Below are 12462 nucleotides of genomic sequence, written 5' to 3'. Positions count from 1 at the left end.
CCATGAAAATGTGCATATGTATTATAAATGTTTAGGGCAATAAGAAATTCATAATTTAAAACACATACTCTTTTAGACCTGGTTAGATCTTCATGATGTTTTTATCAGGGTACTAAATGAACTGCCATCTGTTCTAGATTATTAATGAGCTTCCATATTGGGCTGAAAAGGAGTGGTCTTTATGTTAATTACTCTGTGAACCATCTTGAAGAAGACCATTTACTGAGAGAAAAGCCACCGCAGGGCAGAAATAGAAAAGGGCCACATCCTTTTTAAAACTATCACAGGAAATTAAGCCTGTAATGAAAAATTAAATGAAATCCCAGTGGTGATTCTGAAGATGTTTAATAGATAATGGAAGATAGGAGGAATTTAACAATGAGCTGGATTTGAGTAGTCACCAAACTCCTCGTGAGTGAACCTGGCATCGAAGCACATTTGTGTACTGGCCAAACAGCAGAACTGCAACTCTCATGTCAGTGATGTGATGTCATTTGGCCCTAAACACAAAGAAATATATACATTTGTTTAAAGGTAATTCAATTACCCCGTACAAAACAATGAGGTCCTAAAAGTTGTTAAATGTCAGAAAAGCCGAATCCAGATGTATTTCCCCTTTCATTCATTTGACTGAGCCAAGACCAGCAGGGAAGGCGTGGATTTGCGGCAGGGCTTAAGTAAACCATGAAGCATATGCTGTATGGGACCAGACCCCCGGATGATCTGGATATGTGTGTACTTAAGAGTCAGAACATTTTGGCTTCTTGTACCACTGAGTTGCTTTCCTATGAACGGGGCTCCAACTCTGTACCCGGTTCTCTTTATACACTCATGGTAGTCACAGACATGTTCTCATGTGGACATCTAGACCAGAGGGTTGGATACTGCAAGGTCAGTGTACACAAAAAGGGCAAACACACACACACACACACACACACACACACACACACACACACACACACACACACACACACACACACACACACACACACACACACACACTCATAGACATTGGGAATTCGGAAAGTTTAGCCCCTGGAAGTAAATTATGCACACTGTTATTTCCAAGGTGGGTACTGAACTAACCCCAGCCTCCCCACAAAGTCAACCATCAACAAAAAGGTGCCGTGCTTTTCAGCTGACAAGACAGTCGTTAAAAATGTATTCCTCCATTGCACACATTCATGAAGCAGATTAGGTGGAAATGGGGGAGTCTCTGCTCTTTTTGGCTTCTGGACTACTATTCTATTTAAATAATTGCTATTTGTAACCAAAAACTTGTACAAAATGGAGGTAGAACATACAGTATTCAGAAAATGAAAGCATTTAGAAAAAACTAACAAACAGTATTTCACAAAATGCAACAGCTGTGAGGGAAAACATTCAAATGTAGAGAGTGTGTACCCTCAAACAGCATACGTATGTTTGAAAGTTCCTTTCAGAACATCAAGGATTAACAAACTGATAGTCAAACCATCTGTTAGGAAATGTTCCCTAAAAAATTGCCCTGGAACTCATCAGGGTCAGGAGATATATCTTTTGTAGGTTTCAACTGATCTAACGAATCAGTTGGCTAAGGATGATACTTGCCTCAACAAGGTATCATTTAGAGCATTGGTTTTCATCTGGTCAAGCCTCAGGACCCACTTTTCCTTCGTCAATCAATCATGACCCAAAGTTTTGAACCACGGCAGTAATATATGTATATATATATATATATGTATATATGCCATGCAAGGCAGATTATATCCCTTCACAGAACTAAAGTATGCTTTAAAAGAAGTGTAAACTACCTTCTAGAATCAGAAATGAACTTTATGAAATAAAAAAGGCACACATATAAACTCACCACACATGAAAAATGTGACATGTTGAAAACCCAAACCCTGAGATTTTTTGAAATACTAACATGTAAACTATGCATTCTGGTACATTCTGAGAAGAAAATAAATACATCTGTTATATTGGGTAATATTTAATCATATTTAATGCCATTTATCTTTTGTTACTTTGTTCTGACTGCTGAAGCTGCTGCTGCTCCTCACAGAGAGAAGAGGAGAGTGGCTGTGTACATTACTTTAAATTGTGGATAAGGGTAGATAGCCCCCATTGTTCCGGGGGTCAAAATGAGAGACAGCATACACAATTTTCGTTATTATACAATTTTTAAAAACGGTAAATAACACTGATGTATAAAGTTGTCTTCCGTGGGGACTTGCAGCAACACCCTGATAGGCCAGAAGACTCGTGAAGCATCAGCAAAGATGTTTTATTGACAAGATAATCACTGCGTGACAGCAGTTTTCAAAACCGTTTATGTTCTCAGAACTTTCCAGTCAAACCGCTACTGCATGCGCTGCATTAGAAATTCCAGCCTTCAAAATAAAAGTTGGACTTTTTTCTGAGATTTTTTTTTTTTTTCAACTTTTTTTTTTCCACTTCATATCTGCGACCCACTCAAAATTGGGCCCGTGATGACCCACCAGTTGAGAATCACTGATTTAGAGGTATCTCTCCAAATATTAATATTGAACAGCTAACACGGATGTTGTATTGCACTATTCATTTAGTATTTCAGGCAGAGATGGGAGTAAGTCACACATATGCAAGTCTCAAGCAAGTCTCAAGTCTTAACCTTCAAGTCTCAAGCAAGTCCCAAGTCATTTTTGTGAGAGTCGAGTCAAGTCAAGTCAAGTCATAGCTTAGGTCAAGCAAGTCACAAGTCAAGTCATAGAAATATAATAAGCTGGAAGACAACCGTCTTAAAACCTTAAGAGACTGCAGCCTAAGTTTTATGTAGCCCTCATTTGCACAAAAGGGCTAACAAATAGAGGAAGGGGATATAAGGCTAAAGAATAATTATAAATACTCACTAGGACCAGCAGGATCAGAATGACTAGGAACGACTACAGGGCCTGGTGTACCAAACAATAATTACCAGACAGAGTACTCAACACAGTAGTTTATCTTGGGAACAGCAGCAAACCACTTCCTTTTATTTACAACCATTTTTTCAATATGTTGCAAAAGACAGTCCTTTTTTTTAATGTGTTGCAAAAGACAGTCCTTTTTTTTAATTTGTTGCAAAAGACAGTCCTTTTTTTTAATGTGTTGCAAAAGACAGAAGACAAAGAAGTGCAAGAAGGAATGAACTTGAACAAATACAACTTCTATGTCCACTACTCCTTCAAAAAGGCCTCACTCTCTCACTCTGCTGTGGATGATTAAAGCTGTAGCCTAGGTATTGCTTGGAGTTCTTGAAGTAATAAACTGCGATATCATTGGCTGAGTGGTGTCAAATGTGTCCTTAGTAGTGATGTACTCTTCAAATCTAGACAGAGGGGAGAAGTGCAAAAAAACTAGTTTTAGCTAGGGTGACCAGACGTCCTCTTTTGCCCGGACATGTCCTCTTTTTACGTCCTGTCCGGAGCGTCCGGGGGGTTTTATAAATTCATGAAAACGTCCGGTTTTCACTGTTGGGACCATTAAGCGTGTACTTAAATTGACTGGCGCTTCCCCCCACCCCCCAACAATCGCAAGTGTCCTCTTTTTCGCCACCTCAAATCTGGTCACCCTATTTTAGCTCATGTTTTCATTGTATAATATTCCATTAATAAATACCATACGGAAATGAAATGGGAGACACTTCTATGTTATTTGTTGTTACGATTTACTCTTGAAAGTGGCCCATTTCTCATTTATGTCATACATCTCTCATATATCATATACTTATACATACATTTACAGTAATAGGGTTTGTGCATGTTGTTTGGCTGTTATACTTTATATATGATTTAACAAAAATAAAGCAGCTAGCGCTAACAAGCTAACAGCTACATTTGTGTGGTAGACTTTGAACTAGCAACTAGCGCTAGCTAGACCTGATCTGCCAAGTGAATCAATCTGGCAATTTCAGATAGGCTGCCGTATTTCAGTCAGATTGTCTGTTATTTGATAGGCGGGATCAATGTGAAACTAAGTCAACATGATTAAAAGTTAATGTGATGCAAACAGTAAGCTCTTGTCACGTTTGACTGATGGAGATGGGATGTTAGCTGCCAGCTAACGTAAAAATAATGTGAAATTAGCTAGAGACATTACTTACTTTTCTTTGTGTAGTCAGAAATGGCGGATGAAATTTGACGTGGTGCTGGATGTGTCGGATATTTTTGCGCTGCACACCTTGCACACGGCGAATCGTTTCTTTAGTTGAGATGAATAGTCTTTAAATCCAAATTTTATGATTTTGGGAACACTGGCTGCAGTAGCAGCAGAACTGGTAGCACCTTCCATCTTCCAAACCGCAAACGCTCTACTGTAGATGGCAGGCGCATCACCTAGTAGAGATTACTGGTTGCCAGGTTCGCCCACAACAGGAAACATCCAATCGAAAATATTTTTTATTATTATTATTCACCAATTAACCAAGACAGCAATGACTTGTCGAGTCATTGCATGCTAGTCTAAGTCAAGTCTCAAGTCATGAGTAGCAAGTCCAAGTCAAGTCAAGTCTTTTCTCACTGTTGATCAAGCAAGTCACAAGTCCTCAATCTGGCGACTTAAGTCTGACTCGAGTCAAGTCACTAGACTCGAGTCCCCCATCTCTGATTTCAGGTAATGCACTTTTATCTATAGAGCTGAAATTGTCCATCTTTCATCGTCCTGTTCTATCAACATGAAAGCATTACATTTACATGGACTGATATTATAGAGGCCTTTTATCTCTTTTGATGTTTGCAGGTGCTAGTTGGTATTCGTCTAAAAATAGCCTATTTGGCAGGTATTTCTGTTGTATTTTAACTGGGTAGTGGTTTGTTTCTCATGGTCAGTTTTAGTAATTGACATTCCCTTTGTTTTTTATTTAAAGCAACATCTAAACATTCGGGTCTGGATCTGATGGTGCTTGTTTGGTTTTCCTTTTTGTATTAGCCACAGTTAATTAAGAGAGCAGACAGAGGCCCGGGACCTCAGGACAGGTCTCCATTTGTTGATTCTGTTACAGATCTAATTAAAGAGCTGAAAGATAACTGAACAGGATGCGCGTCTCCATCTGGGGATATCCAAAATCTGTGTGAATGTCAAGGACATTAGCCCGTACATCAAAGTGGATTAAAGCTTTGAGTGAGGAAATGTTTGTCTGAAAAATGTACAAATGTACTGATTGAATCATTTTATTTAGAATTTTAAAAGTTTTCTTATTTGTGCCAACTGCCACGTTTTGACTATGCCTTAATTGGCGGGAAAGGCAATTTGAAATTATGAAGTTAATATTTTATAAACCAAATAAAACCAACAAGTTAACAGTCTTTATGTGATGTGGTTCCATTATAGTTCTGCTGAGAAGTGAAGGGGATTTCTGCTCAAAATGTCCTTTGCTCTTACCATTTACAGTTATTGTTCTTAAAGATTTATTTTTGGGCTTTTTTATACTTTATAAGTATGCATTAAGATAGAGAAGAAAGGCTGAGAAAGATGTGAGGACTTCTTGGAAAGGGCAACTGGCAAAAGTAGTACCTTTTATATGCAGGGAAAGTCAACTCAAATAATATCTTGCCATGTTGAAGTTGTCCTCAAATTGAATTTAAAAAAATTGTCAAAGGTTTCCTGGAATTAGATTTTGATAATAATGACCTGATTAAAAACCATATCAAATTGCTGGACATTTAACTGCAGTGTTTTTTGAGAAATATGAAAGGTTAATTTGGGGGAAATTACATAATATGTTATATAAAAGTTATACAATTTCCTCATAAAAAAAAGTTAGTGATCAACGTTCAACAGAGTCTGCTTCAGAAGGACACTGATTATGGCCCCCTGGTCAATTTTGAAATTATTTTATGAAACAACAGTCCCTTTAAAATACTGTACATTAAAAGGTAGAACATGTAAAATAGTCAGGATGACATTGACTAGGATAAAAAAAATCTAAATTCAATATCTCAATCTAACCTACATTGAAAAGTTGGCAGCGCTGCAGATCATGTGTCAGAGATAAAGTGTGAGGAATGATGCAGTGGAAATGTGTTTTCTGCAGAAAGAACCAAGAGTAAATCAGATCACAGGGAATATAAAACAACACAAAACTAATAAAATAAAATGTGAAGTAATAAGGTGAATCTCCTTCCATTTAACGGAAAATCAACATCTGCCAAGTGTAAACACATACAAACACTCACAGTAGAGGAAATAAGAAGACTGCAAATGTTCCTGAAGCCCCGCCTCCCAGCTTTAAGTCCCGCCTTTTATCTGCTCCGTTATGTCTGGTCTTGGTTCAGTCAAATGAGAGGACAATAACATGCATTCAGGTTGTAGCACTTTCAACTTTAAGAACCTAATGATTTAAAAAAGGGTTTGTACTTGGTAGTTGAGCTAACTCAAAGAAATGACACGCTGATTAACCCACTTCGCTTTCCCAATGTAACTTGACACAGAAGTTGTAGAACCACCATTTAGTCATTACAAAACTGTGCTTGAAATAGCCAGTTCACTTCTTTAGGGCTTGGCTCAAAGAGGCAAAAATGTGTTTTAACTGTTTCTAGTGATCTACATCCACCAACCTAACCGGTTAGTTGCTCTAAACTTTCATGATTTTCTTGCAGTTCCTCAAAATGTGCAGTGCATGTCCATGTACAACCTGTAGAAGTGTGAGGGCCAATGCCAGAGAAGGAGCCTTTACTATGAGCCCTTATCATCGAGCTGAGACCCCGACTTGCGAACCTGTCAGTGTCATATTTAAAATGAATAGGACAGTTCTGACAGCTAATTGATTTATGAGCACAGCCCAACCTAAATTATTGAACATTTTTAATCATCATGTATTCATTTTGTCATTTATACCTATAGCTGTTATCAAATGAATACACAAGTGTTCATTTCAGCAGGTTTATGTAATCATTCTGTGATTTAAGTATTTTTCAGGATTAAATTAAAAAAAAACATAAATCCCAAAATTATGCAAAAGGTATATAATCATTAATTCAAATTAGAATTTCCAATAAAAAGTAATCCAAAAATACTATAAATATACTTACATAAACATAAGAAAAAATAGAATGTCTTATAAAAGGAAAATAATATTTAAATATAAAAACTGTTGTTAATACAAACAAGTTAAAGGGGAATTGTGCACATTGCACCACAATATGTTTAATGCAATATATACAGGGGTGTTAGTATTATAGTATTGGTATTAATAAGATATTAAGGCTTAACTGCAGTTTTAAAAATACAATTATTAAATCAAGGTCATAATAAAATGTCCCCTCCCCTACCCTCCTCTGTGTCCCAGGCTTCCCTGACTATGGGTTGTATTCCACGGCCGGCAGTGACATGCGGGGAGGGGCCTCCTACTCTCTGGCTGACTATGGCTCCCTGGGTGCCCAGGCGGCTGCTCAAATCCTGCCCAGTGAGCATGCCAGCTCGGCCTGCAACTCTCCTAACTCCATCCAGCACCACCTGCACAGCCCGGACCCTTTTAAGAGCCCAGGTGTGTACCTCCATGTCTCCTGCTGCCACACATGCACAGAGTCACAGACACTGCAGCAACACCATGAGGAACAGAGGGGGGGCGGGGGTTAACGAAGCAGTGAAGCATGGCGCTGTGTGGCAATTTGCCCAGAATGCAGTGGATGCTTTTCTTAGCTGTGCCTTAGGAGGATGGTTCATTTAATTTCTGTTGTTGTGCCATTTGTTGGAGTATTGTAAAAATGTGTTGTTTAGGATGAAACACTACCCCCTAAGCTGGTCTGTAACAGTCTTGTGTTTGGGTTGTGTTGCATGCGTCAGTATTCCAGTATTGGAGGACGTAAAGAAATAAGGATGTGAAAGAAAGTGCAATAGAAAAGGCAAGTTTATTTATATAGCAACATTCAACACAAGGCAATTCAAAGTGCTTTATAAAAATGAAAGACATTTAGAGCGTTAAGAAATTGTGCTGTGGAAAAGCATAACAACACTTCTTCATGACACAGCACTCTCTAGAGTAACAGTGGTGTTTTCCTGATTTGAGCATCAACTTCTCACAGAACATAATCCGGAGTGTATATTAAAAAGTCTGCCCAGTAAAGACAAATGAGCAAAAGAGAAGTTGGTCAAGAGGGTCAATTTAGCTCAGGAAAATGTTTGTCCCCCTGCCTTTTTTTAATATATTTTTTTATTTAACCTTTATTTAACCAAGATAGGATCTCATTGAGATAAGAATGTGTTTTTCAAGAGAGTCCTGGCCCGAGATAGGTACTGTAACAGCACAGTTACAGACACATTTAAAACACATAGTCACAACACAGTCATACCACAGAATTTAGCTTTCTGAGAATGTGGTTGTGCACGTTCATAGACTCACTTCAAAGCCCAAGAAGCAGCGGCACAACCACATCACACACACACATACACACACACACACACACACACACACACACATTGCATTACCTATTTGAAAATGACGGTTTCTCCTGACAAAAGGTGAGGGAATCAGGAATGAGTCTTAAACCCAGAAACGAGTTAGTATTTCATCACTTCCGGGCTTCCTCAGTAAATACCCTGCTAGTGAACGTCTGAAGCTTTTTGTATTTTAAAAACAAGTGGATTAATCAGACTTTGTTACATCATCTCCCCGATTAGAGTCCGCCTTGAGCTTAGCGGTGTTGATGCACAGCCATGTGACTGCAGCGTAGTTTGTTTATAGCCTCAGGTTAGATATTTACTTCTGAAGATTGCACTTCACTGTTATAATAGTGGTAGTAATAGGTAGAGATTATCCTGCTGAGAAAAATGTGGAAGTATCATAGATGTTTGGATGGAGCCATTGCCCTCCACATTTAAGTAAAATCCTAGTGTACAGTATATGGTCATATAAACATATCTCCTCCAAAAAATAACCAATCAGAAATATGAATAGTGATCTGCAGGTCCTCTCCTCTTCAATAAAACACTCCTGAAGTGAGTACATGGAAAAGTGTCTCACCCCTGCAGTCTTTTAGCATACATTACCCAGGACACCCTGTGTAATTTTCTGCCTGTCCGGCAAGCTAGGTCCAATACCTCGAGCCCTTTGGAGAAGATAATCACAATCATATATTTAAGAGTTGGTGAGGAGGGGAAGGGGGTGTGGGTGTGCTGAAGTGTGGAGGCTCTCCTGTGACAGGTGTTGATTAGACGAGGGGTGCTGTGCCCAATCCCCCTGTGCATTTTCTGCCAGGAATTCACACAACGCCTGGAAGTCATGTCTGAAGTTTCTGCGCCGTGCAAAGTAGAGAACGCCGAAGAGGGGCTAACATTACAAAATAGACTCTATATATAGGCCTGCAATTGGCTTCAAATAAGTGAAATCTTTTAAGTAATACATTGTTTGGTGGGTTTAATGGTCAATGTGCAGTAGATGTGTAGACTTTTAGAATTCCTGATATTTAAGGAGAGCTTGTGTTACGTGGGTCCCTCTTCATACTGTAGCCCATGGTTGGTTTGAAATAAAGTTCCTCTCTCGATGTGTGCCTAATCATAGTCAAGCTTTATCTCTGAGTGCCAGCCGTGTAATATTTTCTCTGGCTAATCCATCCCCTGGCCCTACTGAACAGGAAGCAACCAGAACAGGCCTGGAGCCTTTCCTGGGGCCAACAGTCCTGGCCCCGTAGCTGACCTCTATGGAGGCACCAGTCAGGACTCTGGTGTGGGCAACTACATCAGTGCCACCAGCACTCAGCCAGGCTCTGGCTTCAGCCACAGCATTGCTGTAAGTACACATATTCATGTGACATTATGACATCATCATCTTCCAGCTCATCAATTCTCACTAAGGCCGTGTGTCCTCAAAGTGTCTTTTTCAGGCAAGCGTTTCTGTAATGTTTCTGTGACAATGATATCTTTACAATATTTCACCCATTGTATATGACGGACTAGATTCGCCCCCTTTCTTTATCTATCTAGTTGGGATACCATATTTTTTACCGATGAACACCAATCTACAGCCGCGGAGGATGAACTGCGTAGGGTTATGGAGGTAGTAAGTTAAAATAATTGAACCTAAGCACAACCTAAGAAAAATACACAATCCCTATCTCTACACATTGGAAACAACTGAAAAAAAGATGCTGGCGCTCAGCAAAAGCACTTTGAGAACCCTGGCCCTAACTCAACGGAAGTAAAACAGTCAAAATGAAATAGAGATCATTTGGATGGTCAAACTCTTGAATCAAAGTTCTTCCAAACATGTTATAAATATAAATTCTACGTTTAAATTCACGCTAACACTTAGCAGCACGAGATGACTACTCAGCGAAAGGGTCAAAACAGGCATCATTGTTTTGTCTGCGCTGGCACTGCCAACCCTTTTGTCTTTAGTTTGCCTTTCCTAATGGCCATCAACAAAGTAATGTTTAGTTGAATTTCATTATACATTTCATTTACGTCAACAGTACGCTAACCACAAATGCCTTTTCGTGTGTTTCACTAGCTGCTTTTTGGTGCACAGACATCGTGAACACCATTTGATATAGAAGAATAACATATAATCTGAACATCTCATATTCCACTGAGATTTACTATGGCGATAATGTTGAGGTGGTATGCATTAGAAATAACCTGAAGTGTGCTGCGTTCACCTTAGAAACAAAATCCACAACATTCATCTTTGCATTGTAGATTAATAAAAAGTATACAGAACATACAGTTTTTATGGTACATAAATGACTATGAAAGCAGTTGTTTCGCTCCCCTTTTGGTGAATGCAACCGTCTTCTGTGCATAATTGCTGTTTTGCGCATCCTGTTGTTTTTTTAATGATTAGAATGATGCGGGTCAGCATGAATTTAATATGCCTGAAATGTAGATTTTCCCTCCAAGTAAATCAACCAGACATATTCATCTCTAATGTTTACAGACAGGTCGGTCTGTGATCTGTATGACAAGCAGGTTCATTTTAACGACGATGACCTCAAATAGAACTTCCTGCTGTCAAGGCTTGACATCATGGTGTGGTTACACGAGGTTTTTGTAACAGTAATCCAAGTATGAAATATGTGATTCAAACCAGTCCTAACAGCCCTACAAATATTTGGATATATATATATACGCTGTTCGGCTGAGATGTAATCTTATGACGTAGCACACAGTAGAATACATATGGTATATATTTTGGGTCACATTTATTAAATCACATTTCAAACCTTAATAGATAACAACCTGTTTGTCATTTCGGAAATCCCAGATGTTGCCATTAGTTTGACGATGTGTGTTCTTCGAATTGACATTCATGCTGGCATCCTATCATTTGAATAAACTACACTCACCACTTTTTTTTCCAAGAGGTGTGTACTGACAAAGTTACTAATTGTACATTTTAGGGTCCATTGATTGCGACAGCTTTTACAAATGGATACCATTGAAAGCTAACAGGTGACTGGTTGGCATCTCTTTTGAGGTACTTTATACTATTTCTATATCACAACCTGCCCATCCCTTTTAAACATCTTGTTTCCCTGTCATTCCTGCTTCTACCATACTGTATGTATTGTTGAGCCGATCATTCCTGAATAAGTTGTCAGCAACAGCTATGTGATATGTTCCCAATGGCCAACCCTTTAAAGACTCGCATGCATGCATAGTTTTACATGAAACAATTTTTTCTCACACTTTTACTTTACCCGCTGTTTCTTTTCTGACATTTTCCCAGTTAGTTTGGAATTCTAGGATGAGAAAAAGATTATTTTTTCATGTTCTTCCCTCTCTCCTTTTTGAAAAGTATGTTTGTGTTGTTAAATATAACTTAATTAGCTTTTACTTAAGGCTGACATGTTAAATAAGGCATTTTATATGCCTGTCAGTGATTGTGTGCTTCACAAAACTCATATTAATGATGAGCACAGAGCTACATTTGCTCTGAAAACTTATTTTGATGAAGAGATGCAATTTGTGAAACATTAGGCGTATTTGAGTAGCTAAGAGCCTTCTTGTCATAAAAAGGAAAAATGCTCATGCATGCAAATGATTTGTTCTCGAACCATGAGCACATGCTATTCCCCTGCAGCCAATAAACCTTAGCTGGCTAATGTGTTTATGTAATGGAAGCGCCCTCTTGAGGTGAAATCCTGCACAAAACTGAAAGTGTGTGTTTACAGTTGAATCTAGACACGCATGGGATTTCGGAGGCCATTGGCTGCCAATTTCTATCCCACCAGTTCCTCCTTTTCTTTTTAGGTGTTACAACAAACCAAACGTCACTGAAAGCACAACCCTATTATCATACCATTCTACCATTAGGGTTGGTGGTTCAATATCAGCCATTGCAGTCAACAGATCGAAGTGTCCTTCTGCAAGATACTTAGCCCTTAATTCCTCCTGATGTAAATGGACTACTTTATCCAGTCTTCACGACCCCTGGTAGCGCTTTACATACTACAAGTCATTCACCCATTCATACAGAGCAGTACACCTTGCTCTAGGTCCTAATATTCATACACATACAACGTT

The 12462-nt window shown here is 38.8% G+C and overlaps 1 protein-coding gene across 4 annotated transcripts in view; it reads left to right on the top strand.

Moving 5' to 3' along the window:
* LOC134879964 (RNA-binding protein Musashi homolog 2-like) overlaps positions 1-12462 on the top strand; it is a 141699-nt gene that overhangs the window by 122775 nt on the left and 6462 nt on the right. For 2 of the 4 annotated variants that reach the window (XM_063906581.1, XM_063906579.1), the window contains exons 12-14: positions 7289-7486; positions 9573-9727; positions 11337-11413. In XM_063906581.1, coding sequence (XP_063762651.1) covers positions 7289-7486; positions 9573-9727; positions 11337-11378 — 395 coding nt within the window. In that variant the 3' untranslated portion in view covers positions 11379-11413. The remainder of the gene's footprint in view (positions 1-7288; positions 7487-9572; positions 9728-11336; positions 11414-12462) is intronic. The other 2 variants (XM_063906580.1, XM_063906577.1) reach the window with 1 other exon arrangement.

The sequence above is a fragment of the Eleginops maclovinus genome, chromosome 18, assembly GCF_036324505.1.
Source record: "Eleginops maclovinus isolate JMC-PN-2008 ecotype Puerto Natales chromosome 18, JC_Emac_rtc_rv5, whole genome shotgun sequence".
Taxonomy (NCBI): domain Eukaryota; kingdom Metazoa; phylum Chordata; class Actinopteri; order Perciformes; family Eleginopidae; genus Eleginops; species Eleginops maclovinus.
This window is presented reverse-complemented; position numbering and strand designations above follow the sequence as displayed.